Raw genomic sequence first — 22,884 nt, forward strand, 5'->3', positions numbered from 1 at the left:
CTCATATTGTGATGCAGTTCATTTCATTTCTACTGAGTGTCCACACCTTACAGGCTCACAGAAGGACAGCCAATCACATCTGTTAGAAGAATGTGCCATACCTAGCAAAGGGGTCACCCACACCACCTCACTAAGGTCAAAGTTTCTGTCCCTTACTTGCTCAGATTTGCTCTGAGAACTTTCCTAAATCACTCCTGAGCTAGGACTCCTTAGTAAAAAAAACATTAGGATAAATTAGGAGCTCTTGGAGAGTATACTCAGAATGTTTGCGAATACGGCCCCAGGTCTGCTTTTGAAAAACTGGTACTTGAGAAAACCTTAACAAGATACTTCAACCCCAAAATGACCATTTGTCTATCAATCGCTCACCTTGTGTTGTGTTCAGTTCATGAAAGAAAACATTGTTTTTCTCACATGCCTCAACATTGAACGAAGAATCCAAAAACAGAAAACATTATTGATGAAGCCATTCACAAAAACTACGTCAGTGTCCACTGGCAGAACCTGACACAACCCATGCAGTGTAATCCAAGTCTCATATATCCAGCTGTACACTCAGAACTTACAAAATATACCACTGTTCATGTGGGAGTGTTTTCAAACAATTGTTTTTAGCAAAAATGCATGTGTTTGGGAAGTGCTGAGCAAACAACTGGATAAATGACACTTTGATTATACTGCATAAGTTGTGTGAGCATTTGTCAACTGATGTTTTGATATAGTTTTGCTGCCCCTGTCACTCTAGGTCATCCCAAAAAAAATGATGTTTTTTTTTGATTCTTCGTTCAGGTGGAGGCACGCTAGACAAACAAAGTTTTCATCACAGACTCAACGTAACGCAGTGTGAGTAACTGATATACAAATTCTTGGGGGGAAGTATTCCTTTAAACAAAAAACACAAAGTCAGACATTTTCTATCAATCATCTATTTCTTTATTTATTCATTGTGAATATTCATACAAAAAGCAGATTTACTCAGGAAGAAGTGATGTCCGATAAACAAGAAGTGGTGTCGATTAACTTTACATTCAATACAGTTAATTCCACTTAGCCCCACCCCCACTCCTGGACCAATGGCAGTTGAGGCGAAAGGTGAAACCTGTAATCCTATTGGTGCATTCTGGACTTCATAAATCTATTTTCAATATATCAAATATATAAATGCTCTACCCAGTGATAACAGTATATTTTGTCAGGTCTACTTCAGGTCAATATAATAATACTTAACTGTCTTCAAAGACAGGCGCTCACACACACACACTCGTACACATTCATTCCCACGCAACCACACACACACTAAATATATAATAAATTCAGCATCATGTGCCGATCAGGAACACGACTAAAAACTACAACTTTCACGTTTGTTTACCTGCTCAGCCCTCAGGGCTCAGAGGTCGATTCTACTCAAATGTGATCAGACAGGACAGAAAGAGTCGGCTGACGAGACAGTCAGAGGTCAGTCAGAAAAAAAGAGTGAATAAAACAGGAAGTATCAAGTGCTGTGTTCATTATTTTAGTGTTTATTGTAATAGTGTGCATTTTAACAAGAGAGCCAGTCAAAAACCAGTCAGTCAGTCAGTCAGTCAGTCAGTCAGTCAGAAGGCTGCAGTTTTAGGCCATACATCAGCAGACATCCAGTCCAGAGGAAAGTCAGCATCTAATGCACTGCTGTGATGTGTACATACAGGACTGTGTGTGTGTGTGTGTGTGTGTGTGTGTGTGTGTGTGTGTGTGTGTGTGTGTTAGTGAGGGTTCTTCATAGCAGTAGATGCTGTGGCTCAGTGTGGATTTAAATGAGTACTTAGTGTCTGTGTGTGTGATTTTCACATTTACTCCTCACCAGGGGCCTCATCTCTACACCAAGCCTGAGTCATTTAATAAAAAACACTTAGAAGCTTGAATACATATAAATCAAATGTTTACATGGATTCTCGGCACTGCAAAAAGTTAAGGTAATTTGACTGTCGTAACTGAAACAGTTTTAATCAGACTGGTTGAAATGATCACAGGATAAAGGCAGACGATGCATCACGAATGAGGCCCTGTTTTTCTGAGACAGAACAACTCTTACAATAAAACACACAAAATGAAAAAAAGAAAGAAAAAAAAAGTATTTTCCAGGTCCATATTTTGGTCTCACTAAGAATTGTGATGATAAGAAAAAGATCAGTGTCGTATAAGTGTCACTGCTGGATACAAACACTATGGACCAGTTAGGCACGATGTAAGATCACTTAATTGAGGGTTTTCTCCCTTTAAGAACACGCAATGCACAAAAGTTTAGATTGCATGTGTGTGTCATTACCAGTGCCAACAGGTGAATACATTCTAAAAGATTTTGAGTATCTAGTTTCTGCAGTACAACAGAGTATTAGGGTCAATGTTAAGAAAAACACTAACCTGAGATTCTGAGAAAAAAGTCACAATGTTATGAGAATAAAGTTACAATTACAAGAAGTTGTAATGTTTCAACAATAAATTTGTGATTTTACTGGAAAAATCTAACAGATATAAAGTCATAATTTTTACGAAGAAAATACAGCGTTGTATACTATAATTAAAGTTGCAGAATTACAAAAAAGTCATAATTCAAAAAAACAGATTTTACAGAAAAGAGTCATAAAATGACAACAATAAAGTTGTAAGGACAGAGTCGTGCTTTTTTGAGATATAGTCCTAATTGTACTAGAAATACAGTCATATTTTGAAAAGTAATATCAAGAGAAAAAGGTTACATTGAGAACAAAATGTTCCATGTTATGAATAGAGTAACAGAATTAAGATAAAGATTTACAAGAAAAAGTCCTAATATTATGGGATAATACTGTAATTTTAGAACTAATTCTAATATCTTTCAAACTGAAGTTGTAGAATTACAAGATCTTATTTTCATAGTCAGCCATAGCAAACAGATGAGGGCAGTCTTTTATGTGTCAAATGAGGGAATGTGATGACCTGAAGTTACAGGTTCCACCAGTAAGCACATTAATATCACAGCTTGCAGGATATTGAAATGAACTGAAACCAGTTACATGAAGTGTAAGTCATAAAACTGGATGTGTTGGAGGTAGCTGCTGGAGTTGGGACTCTTCCTCCAGACAGCTACGCCGAAGTGTTCTCAGCATCAGAGAAGAATATAGTCCAGTAGGCTTTGTGATGAAAGGCAGACACAATCAACTGTCAGAGTAGTGTGGTGTGTACTGAGTGAAGATTAATGTTCTGCTCATGACTAAACTCATTCTAATAGAGATGCTGATGCCTCTCATAGAAAAGAGACAGATAAATTAGGACCGCCAGGACACACTAAAACATGCATGTGCAATCTAATCTATGCAAACTGATAATATCATTTTGTTCTAAAAAAACAAACAAAAAAAACCAACCTTTCTCTGGAATATTATGACCTTTTTTCTCAAGTGAAATCACAACTTAATCCCTAATTTTATTTTGGAATTTTTCAAGTAAATTTACAACTTAATTTGATTACATTAAGAGTTGTCTTTTACAACTTATTCTCACTATAGTCTGACTTTCTTGTGAACAAATTTTTTCATAATGTTATTATTTGAAAGACTCCACTCTGCATGTTCTCCCTGTGTCAGCGTGGGTTTTCTCCAGGTTCTCTGGCTTCCTCCCACAGTCCAAAGACATGCAGGTTAATTGGTGACTATACTTTGCCTATAGGTGTGAATGTGAGCGTGAATGGTTGTCTGTCTCTATGTGTCAGCACTCGCCCAATGTCAGCTCCAGCTCCCCCATGACCCTTATCACGATAAGTGACTAATGAATGAAAATGAATGAATGTTCTAATTTTCCTCATTAAATTACATTATCTTTATAGTTTTTTTCCATAAAATCATGAATTTATCTTATAATATTATGATTTCAACTACAACGACAACTTTATGTTGTAAAGGTACACAATGCAGGGGTTGTTGGTTACAGTTTGTAAACAGGTGGAACTCTTCTTTTTTTCCTTAGCAGCAGTTTGGGGAGTTTTGAGTCAAGGGTGGATAACTGACCATTCCATTCCATCAGAGCTGATCAGATCAGATCAATAGATAAGAGGAGCAGTTGCTTGTAAGTGAAAGCAAACCTCTAGACCCTGCACAATGGTTAAGTTTCACTTTCACTGCGCTTGTGTTCTGCTGCTACGTCTGTGCCCAAGCTCTGCTCTGTGAGTGTGGCATAATGAGTAACTGAATGGTAGGCTATATATATTCCAACAGCACACCTAATGAACCGTCCAGCTCCAAATACAGAGGATTACTTTTGTTTGAATCTCTATTGTTTTGAGGAAAATCCTGCATAATGTACCTTTAATATTGTGATGTTTTCCCATAAAAAGTCAGCTTTATATCACAACATTGCAACTCTCAAAATCTCATGTCGGTTTTCTCCAAACAGTAACCCTAATAGTTCGTTGTAACTCTCGCACAGTTATTTCAGGTTCCAGTTGGTTGAGTCTCTATAGATGTGTACTCCACTGTCGCTCTTTGATTGGTGTGTGAATGTGTGTGTGTGTTCAGCGCAGCCAGGAGCAGGGCACCCACTGGGGTTCAGTGTCCAGTTTGTTGATGAGTCGTAGCAGCTCGTTGTAGGCTTTGTCCTGGTCCGTGTTGACGATGACAGCGTCGAACAGGTGACCACAGCTCTGCTCCATCTCCCGCGCTTTCTCAATGATGTCCCGCAGCTCCTCGGGCTATGCAACACAGACACACACACACACACACACACACACACACACACAGATATTACTGAGGCAAACATAAAGATGTTAACACCACTGATATTTATCTTTGACCAAGTGTAAACAGACAGTGTAGACAGTAAGACAGGAACCTTGGGGTTCTTGTTGTCTTTAGCCAACAGGGCTCGGAGTCTTTCCTGGGAGGGCGGAGCTATGAAGATGATGTAAGGCTTTAAGTCTGAACTCCTCAGCACCTTTAGAGCCTGTGAACACACACACACAAAATACATAAGGATTCAACATAACCTTAACCAACATTCTGCTCAGTCAGTGTGTGTGTGAGTACCAACCTGTGTGTGCAGACAGAGCACACAGATTTTTCCAGTGTTGATGACCTGTCTCACTGAGTCTGTACTTGTCCCGTACAGGTTCTTCTCAAATTCACCAGACTCGATCAGCTTTCCTGGGAAAAACACACAGGGAGGTGTTGATATAGAATCATTTCGTCAGACTATGACAAGTGCAGATCCAAGACATCCAAGTATTCCTTTAGAAAGTCATACAACATTTACAGCATTGGGTGTGTTAGTAATTACTTGTTGTGACATTTGATTTCTCCTTCCCGTCTGAAAATTACACTTAAACCTTTGAACCTTGGCTGTTTCTCGCACTCACTGTGGTTACTGGCTTATGATACTGTCACTACATGTCTTAGAAAGGCACACCATTATTGTATTTCTTCCAGGCTTGAAATTGTTTATCAAAAGAATTAGTCTTTCAGTCTGTCTCTTTATTATATTCTGCTTCTTTTTGCTGCTCCCTGATTATATTGCTTTGTGTTTTTATACTGTTTCATTATTTTTTTGCCCTGTGTACAGTTTACTTAATATACTGGTCTGTGTTTCTTTCTACCCATATGTACTTTTATATTGCTTTGTGTGTTTTTCTACTGTCTGCAGTATCCCTTTCCTGCTGTAATGCTGCAAATTTCCCCAATGTGGGACAAATAAAGGATTATCTTATCTTAAAATAAGACAATATACAATTGTGTGGGTTCTTTTACCTATATGTGGACACTTATGGACACTGAAGAAATCCTCTAAGTGTCATTACAATGTTATGAGGCGAGGAATGAATTGAGGTTATACGGGCGGACAGTGATAGTTCTGTAAATACTATATAGATTGGTGAATTTACAAAAGGATTGCACGGCTTTTATGGCAGCTAAAACCTGCACAAATAACACAAAAAGAAACCCTGTAATTCTCACAGAACTGCAAAGGGTGAAATGCACCAATATCTGCACTGCCAAGCTAATAGTGTCTCTGTGCTTATGTGCTATTTGCACCTATTTAAATATGAAAACATTTGGGGCAAAATTGGCCCCTTTCATTTACTTGTCTGTCTAGTAAAATTATTTAGTGTTAATTTAATAAACATTTCATTTGTAAAGAAACTTAATCCTGTGTTTTGTGTGTGTGTAAATATTGAGTCACTGTACACTAGGTCAAGAACCTAATCCGTAGCAGCCCTGAGATAATGAGACTCATTTCATTCATCTTGAAGTTTTCCCTGTTTTTCCAGCATTGGGTGGCACTGTGGGAATGAGAGGCGAATCGTTTCAAATCAATTGAAGATTAGAAGCCGTTATTTAATAAACTAATTGAATAATTGTCTCTGATGTCTGAAGTTGAGCAAAGTGTGACACTGACTGAAGAATGTCATGTCAAATGATCAATTTCTATATGTCAGAATATTCACTAACATGAAACATTACCTGCTGCCAATTCTGCCTCAAAGGTCTGACGAGACACAAAGTGGTAATCTCGACCACTCAGCTCACCATCTCGACGGCTCCGCGTGGTGTCTACAACACACAAAGGCGCACACACACACGTTAGTAGATCCACAAACACATAAAGCATGTGTACAGTGTGTGTGTGTGTGTGTGTGTGTGTGTGTGTGTGTGTGTGTGTGTGTGTGTGTGTGTGCGCAAGTCTTACGGGGTACAGCTCCAGCAAACCGTTCTTGTTGACTGTTGAGCAGTCTCTGTCGAAGCTCTGCCTGCCCGCAGCTGGTTGGACCAATCAGAGCGATCGGCCGCTTCCTATTGGCTGGTTGGTGGTATAGAGCCATCTCCTCATAGGTGAGAATCTCCTCATTATCAATATCTGGGCAAATGGAAAGAAACAACCAAATCAAAGTTACAAGGCCCAAAAGATAATCTGTAATGGTGTATTCACACCGAGAGCAGATCAAATTTTTGCGTTGCATTACTCAAGTATATATGAATGCTGGAGAGTTTGTGGAGTATTTTGCGGCTGGGGATTATTCAGCTGTGCTAATGCTTGTATTAATGCACTGGGGAAAGCAGCTAACTCGGTTTGCAGTAAAGTACAATCAATTGCTAGAATCAAATGATGTAAACACAGAGGCTGAGTGCTCTGAAACCGTGTGAACAAAGACAGCAACACACTTAATTATTTTTCATAATGTCACGTTAGTTTATCAACACTTTCCCCCTTACATTGTTTACTTTCCCCAATGAAAGACCAACTTACATTATTGAGAGCATTTTGCTAAGAGGCAACTCAACAAAACAGCTTACACAAGTCACAAATACACATTTTCAGAACCTACCACTTAGTGCTATGGCTTTGTTTACTTGTCTCTAAGCTCTTTCCTTTTTTGTTCTGTCTCTGTACATTACTGATGTAGAGTGGTAACACTCTGGGTGGCTAAAGATGACGACTTTGTTTGTTCATTGTTCGTTCTGATTCTCTGTAACGTCAATAGAATCTCAACTAGCTCTCAACACGGATAGGCTTTTATGACACAGTGTTGCGCAAATTTCTCGCTCAAATTTCAACTTGCGAAATGATGCAAAGATGCAAATACCACAAATTAGTGTCTATTTGCATCTTTGCATCGACTTACAATGTAATCTCACTGCAAGAAACACTCGTATCGTGTTCGGTGTGAACACACCATGAGAAGACGTCACTATTTGCAAGACTACAGCTAGATTCCTTTTGAGATTATTTCCCATCCTACTCCTGGTGGAAAATGACAAATATGACAAATTCCTTACATGTCCGCAAAAATGTATAACTCTAGAAACACAACATAAAAGGCATTGTATGTCGACAGTATTTTTGTTAACTGAGCATCAATATAATCCATAAAGATTTTGGATTTTGCGCCTCAACTCGCTGCCATCCTCTATTGGTTAGCTGCAATATTTTAGTGGTAGGAGACTGTGGGAATGAGAGGCGAATTGTTTCAAAAATTCAGATTTTTCTTAAAATAAGTGCTGGTTGGTGGATCAGACACACAGATATAAACACGGACTCTTGTTCCCTCCACAACTCCACCAGTTTCTCCCCCATTTCCACAAAAGAAGAAAACTGAGACTAGTTTACATTCTTGTTCAGAGAAATATGTTGTCCATTAAAATAAAAAAAAACATGATACCCATTCATGCCTAATTCAGTCTATTTTCTTTAGTCTTCTTTTGTCACAGTTGCTCATCCATGAATACACTGTCATGCAGATGTGTGACTACGTAGCAGAAGTTTATATGCACATGAAAGTTGTGTCACAATTACATTTGATTCAAGTTTGGTGAGAGTCAGAGAAAGACAGGAAGTCATACCATCATTCCTGTGAGCATTGTACAGCAGCTTCTTTCTCTTCCTTTTGTTCTTCTTTGCGCACCACAGCTTCCCTGTTAACAAACACACAATTTAAAACACACTTTGGACTTACAAGGCTTATTGCATTGACTGGAACATGTCTTTTTACTACATCTATTATTATTTATTTTGGCATGAGAAATGCAGTTACAGTGGAAATGGAAAACTGGACACTTAAACTCCCTCAACTGAACAAGATATTTCCTGCAGTCCCTTAAGACATCAAATAAATTATAATACAAACTACATACTGCACGTTATTTATACTATAAACAATGCACAGTATTCTATACTCAAACTATGACCTTAAACTGGCTATAGTGTAGAGAGTAGAACAACTGACCTGACTTCTCAGGCTCCTTGTCTTCTTCTATGGTCTGTTTCATTGCTTCTCTCTGCTGCTGGAAACTCTTCCCTGTGAAATAAAAAGAGTATATGACAAAAAAATAAACAGCAATCACATCATGCAATAGAGTGAACACAGGTTCATGTGGAGGAGAGTCACGGCCAGCCATCTTATGCATTTGCCTCTAAGGCTTCAACTGAGCAGTATTCAAATGCTCTCTCAAAAACACTCAACACAAAGACACAGACAGAAATACCTGGTACCAGTCCAGCTAAGGGCTGGTTGTCCTCATCTCCATCCCTGTAGGCCTGCCACCAGTTGGGGTCTGACTGGCTGATAATGTGGAGAATATCTCCTTTCTGGAAAGACAAGCCCAGCTCTCTGCACGGCACATAGGGGTCATCTGATGGGTCATAGTCAAAATGTGCCTTCACGTGAACCTGGAGGAGAGAAAGAAGAGAAACACCAGTGACGTGGAGAGACACATAAAGGTTTATGAGACTGGGTTTGGATCCAGTTCACATTTCCAACAGCAAATATTTAAACAGTTTTTGAACTGTTGTTTGACAGAATTTTTGTTCAACCTCACGCTGTCAGATGTTGACAACTCAGCACTCACCACAGATTCTTTGACAGGAGGAGGTTTGCTCTGAGTGCTGGGAATAAGCACAAAGGTCAGGAGGCCGTGCATGTCCGCCTGACAGAGAGAGGGCCAAAGAAAAGCATGTGTTATTTATCAGTTTTGTCAGACTGTCCTTTTGTTCTACAAGTTATCATCTTGACACAAATCAAGAATCAGTGGGATGGAAGAACAATGTGGATGTTGGAGCGTAAAATGTCTACATAACATTTAGAAAGCTTAAAAATGTATGTGAACATTAAATTTGTTAACTGTAGTATAATAACTAAAACTAAAATTCTTATTTATTACATTAATCACTCTCTGTTACCAGTGATGGCAGGGCTGTCACGGTTTGTGTATTTGTGCTGAACTGTCACAGTATGGTCACGGTCCAGTGTACGCAGCATACACAGTATGCAGATTGATGCACATAATGTGGAGTCTCCAAAACAGTTCTGCCTGGACACTTAGCTGTATGCCAATGGCAACAGGTGGTTAGAGAAACAAGCTGGCATGTGAGTCAGTCACACTATGGTGAGCGCAAATGAAACGGCAAGTTTCCAGTCAACTTCAACTGCACCGGAGAGAGAGATGTGTAGAAGACAATGACGGTGTGTCAACCTTGCTCCACCACTGCAGGCGATGTGAATGTAAACACATCAAGCATGCTAACACACATTCAACAGCATCATCCAGATGCACCAATCACCAGGAAGAAGTAAAAAAAAACAAAAAACAACTGGATTCCAACTCCCTCTCGCTGCTGCTTTAAAGCAAACTATTGACGCAAAAGCAGGAAAGGACAAAACAATTACAAGTTCTCTTTTTCATTATTTCATTTGTTTTATATTTTCAGTTTCATAGCATAAGAGATTCTTTTCAGTTTTATAGCCCGTTGTGACCCTTTGCCTTTTGGGAAAGTGTTAATGCAGTGTTATACAGAGTAGAGCTCTGAATCTCTGCCTGAGCTTCACTGGGTCTGACCTGACCGCTGGATTTGTGCAAGGTGACTTGGCTGGTGTTTGCTTCTGCCTCTCTAGCAGTGGTAGAGATGTGTGTAACATGCAGCAAAAAGCAGAGCATCACTTACACACTGCATCGCCATGGACCACCGTGTGCACTAGACGCACTGAGGGCCACAGCCAGCTCTGCTGAAAAATGTTGTGCACAAGACGACAGACGATTGAAATGAGGAAAAGAGGGAAAATTGGTGCAAGGTAGCGTGTTGGCCCTTAGCTTGTAATAAATGCTTTAATTTAAAAATATATAGTATAACACATACAATGCAATATTTTTATAATATAATATAGCACATATATATTTTTACAGTAGAAATTTGGGTTTTTAATCAACTTTAGGCCCAAAACTGTTGCTGTGGTTCGGGCTCGGGTCGGGCTTGGACAGAAACTGTGCGGGGTCAGGACTGAGTTTTTGGGCCCAATCAGAGCTCTTATACAGGAGCGTTTGAAATGTTCCTTATTTTTATAATGAAAATAGTTTATCAAAGTTACCAGTGGGCAAAATGTTACCTGAGTCACCAGCAGGAGGATTGCGTATGTTTTTGACACATGCATTACGGTCTCTTTAAAATAAATGAAAACAAATGGATGTATCCCTATTGGTTTTTCCTCTGTACAGAACTCGCACCATACTGTGACTCCTGTGTGCAGTTACACCCCTAAGTGATTGTGTCTCTCAGAAATGTAAAGAAATGTGTTTACTGTGTGCATGTGGATATACTCACAAGAATATCAAAGACTTGGTTGACATCTTTCCCTCTGATCTCTATGCCATTTATCTCCAGTATTTCATCTCCTTCTGATAAAAGTCCACTCCTTTCAGCTGCTCCACCCCGAACAATACGACTGATGATAACACTGTCCATTTCATTTCTGACAGTTGCCCCCTACGGAACACACACACAGTGGAATAATGGACATACATGGACATGACTGCAGGCCTTTGTTACTTACAGTATGTTATATACAGTATATTGGACCCAGGGAAGAAAGAGCTGGTACTTTGCTGGAGATAATCAGAGATTCAAATAAATAATTTTATCTACAGACACATTCATTACAAAGCACTTATCCTAAAGGAAAGCTTATAATGCTTTACAGAGAGCAAAGAAAAAAGCAAGTTATATTTAAAGGAGGGAAGATAATGTATTTGTCTGAGTTATCTTCACTTAGACTACTGTTGATATTTCCCACATCCTGTGAGTCTCAGCCACTTAGGCGCTAAAGCTTCACAGCCTTCCAGGAAGCCATAAGTGTTGATAACACCAGGAGCAATGTGACCTCTGTAATCCATATCACAATTCAGTAAGGACAAATTACACCATATGTTTTACATGTATATGTACTTTCCTTTGAAGCTACAACTCTTTTCCAACAGTATTTACATTTGGCTTTATTTTGTCCTGTATCATGTTAACTGAACCCAAATGGTGCCCACTTGATTGACAGGGCCTTTATCTGTACCAGCAATTTCTTTTCACTGGATTTACTTTAAAGGTGAAGTAAATAAAATTTGCATGGTTAATTAAATAATTGGTGTTTTACCTTTTGTTAAAATAACAAGGTGTTCCCATTCTGCTAGCCAGTAGTAGATGCCCATTTATTAATATGAAGAGACTCACAGTGGATTAATGGAGGGTGTTGTTTATTAATCTCTCCATAATCTATACCAATTTATCCAGTGCAGGGTAACAGATGGGCCAGAGCTGATTCCAGCTCAAATTGGACATCCCAGGCCTGCTATATATGGACATATTACCATTCACACATTCACACGTACAGTAAAGGTAATTTAGAGTCCTTGGTCATAAATAAAAGCTAAACTGAGTATGTAGCAGGATGTCAGCGCTCTGTACAAGAGCCTTCTCATTGATTTTGAGTGAACATCAGTCTTACCAGTGGTATGTCTTGGGCTTTCTCTATGCAAACTATCTTGACAGTCTCTCCTCCCCACTGGGTCAGTGTTTCTCCTTGGGCGGGGAGCGGCTCAGGCTGCATTTCCATCTCTGCTATGCTGTCATGGGCCAGGAGCAGTGACTGCAAAACACACATACACACGCATGCACAGACACACAGACACACAGACACACACACACACACAACTCAGCAAAAGGATTGGAGCAATGACAATCACTACAGGATTCTTTTGTTCATTTGCTAATACATCTTTTTGTGTGTGTGTGTGTGTGTGTGTGTGTCTACCTGGATGTGTGTGTCTGACAGTAGGCTGTAGAGTTCGAGTCCCTCTTTGTTCTGACTTGACTGGATGAGATTCCTGGCCTGGATCCATGGCAACATAAGACATCATTGGCATCATCACCAGAAGTATTAGCATAGCAATAGTATATCATCACCATAGCAACTGTAGATATTTCTGAACATAGCGCAGTCATTTTGCAATAAGTTATTATATGCCTCATTATATAGCACTGCCCCAAAGCAAAATTCCTACAAAATAATTATGGGCTCATCTAAAGCTGGGCTCAGGTTCCGAGGAACTGAGTATCCTTTTCATTACAGTCGAAGGAGTAATCTGGGGCCTCTTTATGGAAACGTCCTAAATTTGAAATCCTATCTTACCTCAGTTTAGGATGACACTTAGAATTGTTGGCATTACAGAAATGTGTCTCCTGACTGCATTTATCTTATCTTAGGAAATGAACTTACATGTAGTTATTACAGTCCGTTCCTAACTTAGGGAATAGTTTGCAATCATGTGACTATAATGACAGAGGCATCAGGCACACTGATGTATGACATCACACGCAAAGAAGCAATTTCCAAGTAACGGATCCCACATGAGGATGGCATAGAACCTCTCCTAAATTCCAAAGAACTGCCCAAAAGTGGCAGCCACACTGTTGTTAGGTCTGTATGGCAATGACAATGAAGATGGGGAACAACATGAACCCCGAAATATAATGACTGAAAGTCTACTCAAAATATATGATGACGTTTAAAAAGAAAAAAAAAACCTAAACATCCCTAAAAGGTGAGGTTTCCAACTGATCCGCCACTTGGTCGCCATTCTGTTTTCCTCCCGTCCATATACTTTAAAGTATTTAACTCTTTCAGCTGACACAGCATGAACTGTGTCTCCTCGTCTGTCCAAAAATGCATGTCTCTAAATGTAGATTTCACCATGTTGTTACCAGCTTCTTCTTCTATAATTCATTTAACACTATTCGACTTCCGGGTCAAAACCTGGGGCAGAAACTGTGGAGCATGCACAGAGTGTCTAGGCCAGTTTGGGTTCGATTGACTGTGTACATGCAGGAGTAATTTGACTCCCAATTGCATAATCTGGGTGTGTTAGTCCGACTTTGAGAAATTCGATTTATTACAATTTCAGTCGGACTAACATGTCAAATGTATTTTAAGTAAGACTAACACAATTAATCGATTTTCTCTAATGTAATGTAAACAAACTGAATGAAAAGTAAGAATCGTTAATATTATGGCTTGCCAATCTCAAGTAGCCTACAGGTACATTTTAACCAAAGATACAAGCAGTCTCATGCACATTCTAAACATAGATACAGGCATCGCAAGTGCTGATTTAAGAATTGAATTTACATTTATTGTTGGGATTTTATTTTTTTAAGTTAAAGCTACTCTTACCTTTCTTGTATTTCACACAGCACTTAGAAACAATATGAACATCCACAACGCCCACCTCCCTCCAAAGTCCCATCCCCCTCCTCCTGCAACTCCAACTCCCTCCAAAAGCCTACTCCCCCCTCCTCCATTACGTCCTCATCACGTCTATGATAGACATAGGCGTTGGCAAGGTAATGTTAGATACACGAAAGAGGAGAGCGAGTGCAACACGCCAAGAGAATAGTATAGTATAGTATGGTATATAGAGAAGGTAAAGTTAATGTTTCAGAGGCTACGCTACAGTAGGCAAATGTTAGCCATTAGCAACTGGATGCTGTGTTGTCATACAACATTATATGTTATATTAGAAGTAAACTAAATATAACGTTACCTGTCCTGCACAGTCAAACGCAACCCTGGAGTTTTGAAACTTATCCAGGGTCAATGATGACTGATGAGTTTTATAATATCACGTAAACGGGGGGAACAGATGTTATGTGAGCGGTTACGTCAGTCGGTTGCCTCCACGTGGGGAAGTCAGACAGGACACTCGGCCAATACTTGCATTCAGTCCGAATGCGATGATTGGTCAGATTTTTCTTAGAACCATATGAGAATGGTACAATTATGAGTTTTTATCTCTGATGGAATTCACTTACATTTTAGTGTGCCATTAGCTTATTAATAGCATTTTAACCTAAACAAAGAAAAGCATAAAATTTCCAGAGAGGTAAGTGTCGCTTTAATATAAGAGAGGAAGTCTGAGACAGGATAGGACACAGCAAGGTAATGTGGCACTGCTTCTGTAATAGGAGGATAGGACAAACAGTAGGAATATTTTTTGTAATGTAACATGTTGGAATAACAATGTTATGTTTTAGGTTAGATGGAGCAAAAGTTTGTTAAAGTGTGGCAGGAACCATCTATTCTCTGCATTATATATCTTCTGCTATATACTAGTACTGTCATATGAGAATGAAAAGACAAAAAGATTGTGAAAGTTGTCCTTAATTTCAAAATTGGTCAGGATTTAAAATAGTTTCAGTCTGCAGCTAAGAGGAGAGAGGGTACAAGCTGGGCATGAACTACAGTAAGGTATTCTGAGTTCCTAAAATCGTGCTGCCCACTGTGACTATTTTTATTTTTATCATTTCTTTTCCACTTCATTATCAATGACAAAGGAACGTGGTTCTGGGAGTGCAGTATGAACGCTGAAAGCTTTTCTGCTTTAAAGCCAAATGCAGGGCAGGGGGCGGAGATTCCAACATGGAGCAGAAATAATGTGCTGCTCTTTAATGAGATTCCACTGAAATGAGCCATGAATAGGTCTTACAGCTAGCCAGCTCAACACTGTGGCAGAAAAATAATAGCAGCACTGATTGTACTCGCATCCTGAATGTTGGCTTTACTTGAAATGGTTACAGTCAACCTGGTGTCACCTGATAGTCACCCATAAATAATCTAACTTTACAGAGTTAGAGTCTCTGCTTTGTTTTACAACATTTCAGGCTGTCCAGCAGATGTGGCTTTTCCTTTTTGCTGAATGAACTCATATTTGAGCTAAAACTGAAAAATGAATCATTAATGAAACAGGCCATTGTTCAAAAATATGATTACAAAATAGAAGAGTTGGCTGTAAGGAATGTGTGTATGTGTTTACATGCACATACTGTAAGCACTCATGTTTCAGCTCTAATTGATGCTGAACAGAGCTGCTCTGTCTCCAACCTCGTTATTAGGGTACACACTCGCTGACCTACACCATCACTGTGTGTCTGTGTGTGTGTTAGCCTTCTGTCAGATGAGAGAATAGTCAAGGCATTAAGCAAAAGACATTTTGAAATAAAATTAATGTGGATATACCTCCATGGCCAGCTGAAGTGCCTGGTGTGTGTGCGGGTATGGAGGAGAGGGTCGGTGCATGCTGTTGGCCACGGCATTATGGATCTTCAGCGCTGACTGGAAGTCAGACTAAAGGAGAAAACAGACACCAGCATGTTCTGTCAGATTCCTTTCAACTGGAGCTCACACATTAAGTACATACATACATGAACCCCTTCCACATCACTATGCCTGTATTCATTAGGGGTGAAACAATACACACATTCATGTTGAAACATTCGGTGCAAGGTACGCATTACAAACCAAATTATATGGAAAACAAAAGATACAGGTTGCATTGTGTAAAACATAATCTCAGTGCCACTGTGCTCAACAACACAGCCCACACGTCATAACAGGCAACATGTCTGCCCCTCCCACCCCCAAACCAAAACATTCTACTCCAATGAGACACACTGGGAGGCAGCTACACTAAGCTAGCTCATTGTTATATGTAGTGTAACACCATTGCCAGACCAGAAATAGAACATCCTCTGATAACCTACAGGTATGATGTTTGGAGCCACTTTGGTTTTACTTTGAATTATAGGAATGTAGGTTACACCAGTGGGAATACTTCAAACATGTCCACTCATTTACAATGACATCACCCCAGTGTGTCAATCAGTGGAACCAAGTGAAAACAAGGTGTGACTCATGCTACAAGCTAACGTTAACCCCGCGGCATTTAGGCAGCCATTCCTGACTGATTGTAACAGGGAAAAATAAATCATTGTGGTGTTTATAGCTGCAGATATGAGACCTTACTCTGTAGTGGAAAATGTATAGGCTTTACAAGCATGCTAAATGTAATGAGCCCTGTTACAATAATTCCTCTTGAACCCATTTCAGCCAGACCATAACTCCTGCTTTGTAAAAACAAACAAACATACAAACAAATAAAAAAGCCAGCATTATATTGGCTTTAAACTTTTTTTAAAAAAAAAAATTAAAAAAGGTAATTTTTTCTGGAATTACATAAACAGAATTGCTTCTTTTCTTTGTATCACAGTAACACTACTTTTTATATATTTTATAAGTAGCTGTTTTTGTTCAATATGCTGTTAAAAAGACAAAAAGGGAGGGTCACTAAGGTGTAGCTCAATCATTGTTCAAAGTAAAAAAAGAAAAATTATAGTTTATAATTTCAGTTTTAGTAAAAATAAATAAATAAATAATCATGGAAATTTCTTTGGCATTTATACTTTTTTTTACTGTATTGTAAATTAACTGTTAAACCCAAAGTCTTTATTTACACTTTTTAAAAGTGAAATCAAAGTGCAAATGTCTATACTTTTCTTCCTGTGCATCACTGATTGATGAAACAAGTGTTTCAGTTTATATGCTATTCATGAAGCTTTTCCATTAGCTTTTCTTGGAAAAACTTGTTTTGATCATTGACAGTTATTTGAGAAATGACAGAAGGACGGGGATACTACGATGAGCACTGATACCTAACCAACAATGACTGAACAGACATTTTGCCAACCTCACTGCCAATCAAACTGAAACTGAAAATTCAATGGATACAGCTGTTCTAGACACAACAGACTGAGTTTATAAGAATTATGGTTTAAAGCGCAAGCCTGAACTTTTTGTCTTCCCCGTCTGGCAGTGAGAGTAATTGTACATTGTCAATGCATGTGAGCTCTGCAGGTGAGCTCACTGCATCTCCCCGCCCCCAGGAGCGCTGTCTTCAAGTTTGTTTGTTTTTTACTCTAATTTTTCCTCTGATATATATATTTATATTTATCTGGCACATCCACACCTGAAGCTGCTTTTGGATGCTTCTATAGATTTGCCGCCATAAGTTCTGCCACACTCCTGCTGCCCTACCTTAGCTCTGTCTGGTTAATGTAAAATGTAGCCACGTGAAACAGCTACATGTTTTTGAGTTTCTGTTGTCAGACAACTAAACAAGCATAGTAAACATTTGATTTGATCTGAGCTGATTAATGCTACCTGTTGACCAACAGTAATTCCTGCACAGCTGCACTGAGATGTTGCTGTTTCACATTCACAAAGTTGTCTGACAAAACAAACTCAAATACGGGTTCATGAAAACAGCTGTAGTGTGTCATCAGCTACGATATATGGCTGCAGCTAACAACTATCGTCATAATCCATTAGTCTAACATTTATGATTAATCAGTGTCAGTGAACAATGCACACTGTAATGTCACAGGCAGAGCCCGAGGTGACTTCTTCAGATAGCTTGTTGCTTGTCCAACCAAAAGTCTTAAACTAAAAGACATTCAATTTAATGTCATATATGACAGAGAAATCAGAAAATGTTTAGCAACTTTGCTTGAAAAATTATTAATCAAGTATTAAAATAGTTCCTAACTCTTGTTTTTGAGATTGAATAAACGTTAACACGATTAATGACTGCAGCTCTATTAAAATGTAATTTAACATGAGTCATTACGCAGACAATGACAGGTGACACAATGGTGGCTGCTTAAGTGTACCCCTACACAGTCACCTGGTGAGCTTTCCCGAAAAGCGATAAAGGGCCATTCATGGCTTTTTGATCCTAACAAACGGCAAAACATTCCAGGATAAACACAGAATTATTAGTTAGCTGTGGGCATAAAAATATCCAACTTAAGAGTGTTTCATACTGGCACAAGAGTTCCTATCTAAAGATAAAAAATATCTTTCTGTATCCGCCAGCCTCCCCTCCTCTTACTGAGGCCTTCATTCCAACTGCAGGAATGTTGTGAGGCCCATGTTGTCATGGATGCTCCAGCTCAGACAGCGGTGACAACTCTGCTCTGTCTTTGTTAATCCCTTCTATGTGGGAGGCCAGACAGTCTTGAAAAATACCACAATTACACATTGACTCAGAGCTCTCTGTATCTCCTATATTCCCTTTATATTACCTTGTTTAGTAGTGCAAGAACCAGCTCTACGTCATTCTGACTCTGCTGGTCGGACAGGCAGCTCCGGACCTGCTTCAGTGACAGCAGCAGCTCCTCTAACTCTGCAAGAAAAACACAGGCACTCACATTAAGAACTTCTGACTCTGACATCCGTACCTACACAAGAGAAAAGACGGTAAAACTGCTCCAAATCAGAGATTACTTTATGATGATGGCAGAAGACAATCTGCTTGACCTGACTTCAGATTAATGTGTATGTGACAGACTGCATCTCATTTATTACTCAAGACTTAAGTTCCACATTGTGTGTACCTGTTTATGTGTCAACATTACCACCCATAACAAAGTTTTAATTAAGTCGCCCTCAAGAGCCTCTCCGGTCCCTCTCTCCCTCCCTGAGGAATTCCCTCCCTAACGGCAGACATGTCTTTCCTTACATTCCTTTCCCTCCAAGCCAGCTTTCTCTCACTTTCTCCATCTCTTTACTCCTTTTTCCTCTTCTTCATCCCTTCTTTTTTGCAAATTTAAATGATCTTCAAAGTTTTTATGTCCCTTTCACCTCCATCTTTTTATTCTTTCCTTTCCCTCTGAGAGCTTTACTGCATCAATGATCAGCAATTCTACTCCCATCTGTGTGTGTGTGTGTGTGTGTGTGTGTGTGTGTGTGTGTGTGTGTCTTACCCAGCAGTGTGCTGGCTGCTGAGTGCTGGCTGCTGCGGTGTGTATGAGTCTTGCAGGAATGTGGGGTTGTCGATGCCGACGTGGGGATGCTGGGAGAGCTTCCTGAGTCTGAGCGAGGCGTTCAGGTCCAGCTGCCGACCCTCCTCCTCTCTACGACGCCGAAGATCCTCCTGACACATATATGAACAAATAAATGTATTATAGATAGAAATACAACTGAACTAATGAATGGACCATTTGACTATTCAGAAACAAAAACTCGGATGACTCTGCATGATATGAACATGTACAGTAAGTTTTTCATGGAAAGGAGTAGTTTCAACGTATCCACTTAAAAATAAGCTGACTCTGGATCTGTACTTATTAACATGTGATTAGTTTAATAATTTGTCACTTCTAGCTGGTGGTAAATGAAGAATCCAGATCGCCCACAAACCATCTTTGACCCTGGCAAACAACAGTTATTTGTATTGTTGTTGATGAAACAGAATTGGCTGTGTCTTTTTACTGTTCATACAAGTCTAACAGAGTGAACAGTCTTTTTGTAAATATACCATCTGTCCACCTGATTAAAAGAAAGGGGCCCTGGGAGGACCTTAAAACCACCAACTACCCAAGTTTACTTTATAGAAAATATTTGACAATTCAAATTACTAGTGCAATGCTGACTGGAAAAATCAGATTTGTATACTACTACACAATATTTGTGTATTTATACATTTTCATTGTGTGAGACTAGGTGCAGTGACTTAGCCTGAAGACATGGCACACTGCTGGAGATGCACCAGCTCATCAGCTAAACATCAGTATCAGCACAATATAAAGCAGGGCTCGAGACTAACGGCCACAAACTTAAATTATGAGCAGGTACAAGAAGAATACAATGACTGTTTGGCAAATGGGCTCTGTGATCTCAGTGTTGTGTCATGAGATGGTGACTAGCTGCTGGCGTCCCCTCATCCTGGGTACAATAGAAAACGTGTTTGGGACAAACACAAATCTTCCCCAGGACGACTTTGGGACAAAAGGACGCAGTAAACTCACTGTTGCTGCGTCAGAGGATGCTCCCTATTGTTTCCCTGATAATGCAAGATGGTGAACAGCGAATTTGCGTTAAAATCAGCCAGAGGAGGGCTGGTTAACATTAGCTTTAAGCAGCCGGTGGCCACAACTAACAGCTCACAGAGGCTGCTCTGAGTGACATTATGATGCGTTCAAGCTCTATTCAGTAACAATGAGTATTAGGCAAAAGTAAATTATGTTTTCATGACATATTCAATGTAATCCTGTAAAATGTAGTTTATAGCGAGAAACTTTAATATATACAGCTGTTTTAAGGAGAAATTTACCAGTGTTTTCAAAGCAATTTAAAATAGATATTGGAGTGATAATTATGATATATACTGTAAAAAGGTTTTTAAGCAGTTTTTCAAAAGATGGTTTTTATGTGAAAGGTTATATTAAAGGTTGTTTTATAAATCTGTATGACTGAATTAGTGCAGATGTCTGTGTTTCCCTGGCACAAAAGGGGGAATGAATAACAACAAAAACAAAACAAAATAAACAACAATACAAAAACATCGGAATAGACTATTGGCCAAATAGTTATTTTAAACATCAGTATCAGTGTCAGTATCAGCCCAGAATTTCAAAATTGGTGCATCCTTACACACTACATGCACCTGACCAATGATAGTTTGCCTTCTTTCACGAACAGGGGTAAGTTACCAAGGATGATTTCACAGGTGTTTTCACCATCTGACTGCAATGTTTACATATGTGGAACCATGGAACCATCCACAGTCACTACAAAGTGGAGAGTTTTCAGACATACAGAGAAATTCAAATATTCTCAACTGAGGTTGTGCTTGTCAATGTCGCATCTGGTCCAGACAGCCAATTAAATCAACGAAGAAGCTGTAAATCACTACTGATTTAATACCAGAAGTTCTGGTAGGAACAGTGGGACAAAGGCAAATGCAGATGAAGTGTTGATATTAGCGATGTTTAATAACGATGATGGTCACCCCATTATTTAAATAATAATCGGCGAACACATGCATGGAGTTGCATAAACAGCCAGGTGGATCTTTCTGGTAAGGATAATGTCGCTTACTATGCTTATAAACAGACTAGCTAGGTAGTTAGCCACTGGACTGCGACAGCTCATCACACTATTAAGCCCAGTGTGCTTTGACGCAGTTGTGCGCGTAGCGACATTTCTCATGTGATCGGAACCTAAAGTGAGACTAATGTAGTATAATTGGTATTTCACAGAAATAGGCATTTAGGTGTGCTGTGTTTTGATGAGGGGAAATGTAGGATCCAGTTTGTCCTATATCAGGGACTAAAAGGCTCTTCTGCAATGATTCTGACCATTGTTTGTTCTAAAAATGTGCCTTGTGAGTCTCCCAACTTCATGGAAGTGTAATACGAAATTGCTCTTTCTCTTTGCCATGTTCACAGTTCCTCATGGAAACATGGCTCTTTGTGTCTCTATTGCTCAACGTCATAGAACGGTGGTCAAGGTGGAGCTAATTTAAATTATATACAGTTTATCATGCACTTATCATATGTTTTCTAATTTCCTAATGTGCAAAGTAACAAAGATAATGTATTTTACTCTGAAATCTAGCACACTGGAGGTTTAAAATAGCATTAAATGCAAATACTTAAGTACTTACACCTACAGTTTCACTTGAGTATAGCACCTGAGTAAATGTATTTGGTTACATTCCACCACTTCTATTAGTTCTTGTGGAGTTGGCTGGTGCAAAGATATGCAGAATATGCTGGCGCTGGGTAGTGACTGTGACATAGCACACTGGTCTTTTATTTGTTCTCTGTTTTCACTTAGTTTTACACTTACTACAACACTTTAATCAGCTTTGGTTGATATTAAATTCACTTTACAGATAAATGTGACTTGCATTTTTGTTGTAGTTTTAGTGTTGAGTAAAATAAGCACAAGTAACAAGTGTGTTTGTTTGTATGTGTATGTGTGTACATACCTGGTGCTGTCGTATCCTCTCCAGCTGTGCAGATCGTCGGACCGGTAGCGTTCGACTCCCCAGGTCTCCCGGACAGTCCACAGCCATTTCTCGGTGCTGCTGTCCTCCCCTCAGCTCTTCATCTCCTCCCCCTCCTCCTCCTCCTCCCTCCCCAGCAACATGGCCGTTCAGATGGGAGGTTGTCATCCCTCACACACACACCACGAGTCAAAGTGGGTGTGTTTGTGTGAGTTGCAGAGATTTTAGGGTACGTGTATATATAAAGCAAGTCTAGGAGGGCAGCTCAGTAAACATGCCAGCCATGACAACTTCACCTGAGGAGATAACAGAAAGACAATGTCATTAATTAAGTTGGCGACATTCTGCATCCCAACATTCCTCCAACATGGATTTGGATAACAAGAGGTGGTGTCCCTATACCATTCAGCATTGAAGCTGACACTATCAGACC

At 39.4% G+C, this 22,884-nt stretch overlaps 1 protein-coding gene across 1 annotated transcript in view; it reads right to left on the bottom strand.

The window, feature by feature from the left end:
- Positions 1–3,653: 3,653 nt before the first annotated feature.
- The window catches only part of pals1a (protein associated with LIN7 1, MAGUK p55 family member a), a 38,028-nt gene continuing 18,797 nt past the window's right edge, over positions 3,654–22,884 (bottom strand). The window contains exons 2-17 of the mRNA XM_050062459.1: positions 22,434–22,747; positions 19,423–19,592; positions 18,742–18,862; positions 15,839–15,946; positions 12,578–12,655; positions 12,272–12,412; positions 11,101–11,262; positions 9,354–9,431; positions 8,991–9,174; positions 8,732–8,803; positions 8,349–8,420; positions 6,697–6,864; positions 6,471–6,560; positions 5,044–5,156; positions 4,846–4,956; positions 3,654–4,705 (exon numbers count right to left, since the gene is read on the bottom strand). Coding sequence (XP_049918416.1) covers positions 4,529–4,705; positions 4,846–4,956; positions 5,044–5,156; positions 6,471–6,560; positions 6,697–6,864; positions 8,349–8,420; positions 8,732–8,803; positions 8,991–9,174; positions 9,354–9,431; positions 11,101–11,262; positions 12,272–12,412; positions 12,578–12,655; positions 15,839–15,946; positions 18,742–18,862; positions 19,423–19,592; positions 22,434–22,619 — 2,031 coding nt within the window. The 5' untranslated portion in view covers positions 22,620–22,747 and the 3' untranslated portion in view covers positions 3,654–4,528. The remainder of the gene's footprint in view (positions 4,706–4,845; positions 4,957–5,043; positions 5,157–6,470; positions 6,561–6,696; positions 6,865–8,348; positions 8,421–8,731; positions 8,804–8,990; positions 9,175–9,353; positions 9,432–11,100; positions 11,263–12,271; positions 12,413–12,577; positions 12,656–15,838; positions 15,947–18,741; positions 18,863–19,422; positions 19,593–22,433; positions 22,748–22,884) is intronic.

This window comes from Epinephelus moara, chromosome 14 (genome assembly GCF_006386435.1).
Source record: "Epinephelus moara isolate mb chromosome 14, YSFRI_EMoa_1.0, whole genome shotgun sequence".
NCBI lineage: Eukaryota > Metazoa > Chordata > Actinopteri > Perciformes > Serranidae > Epinephelus > Epinephelus moara.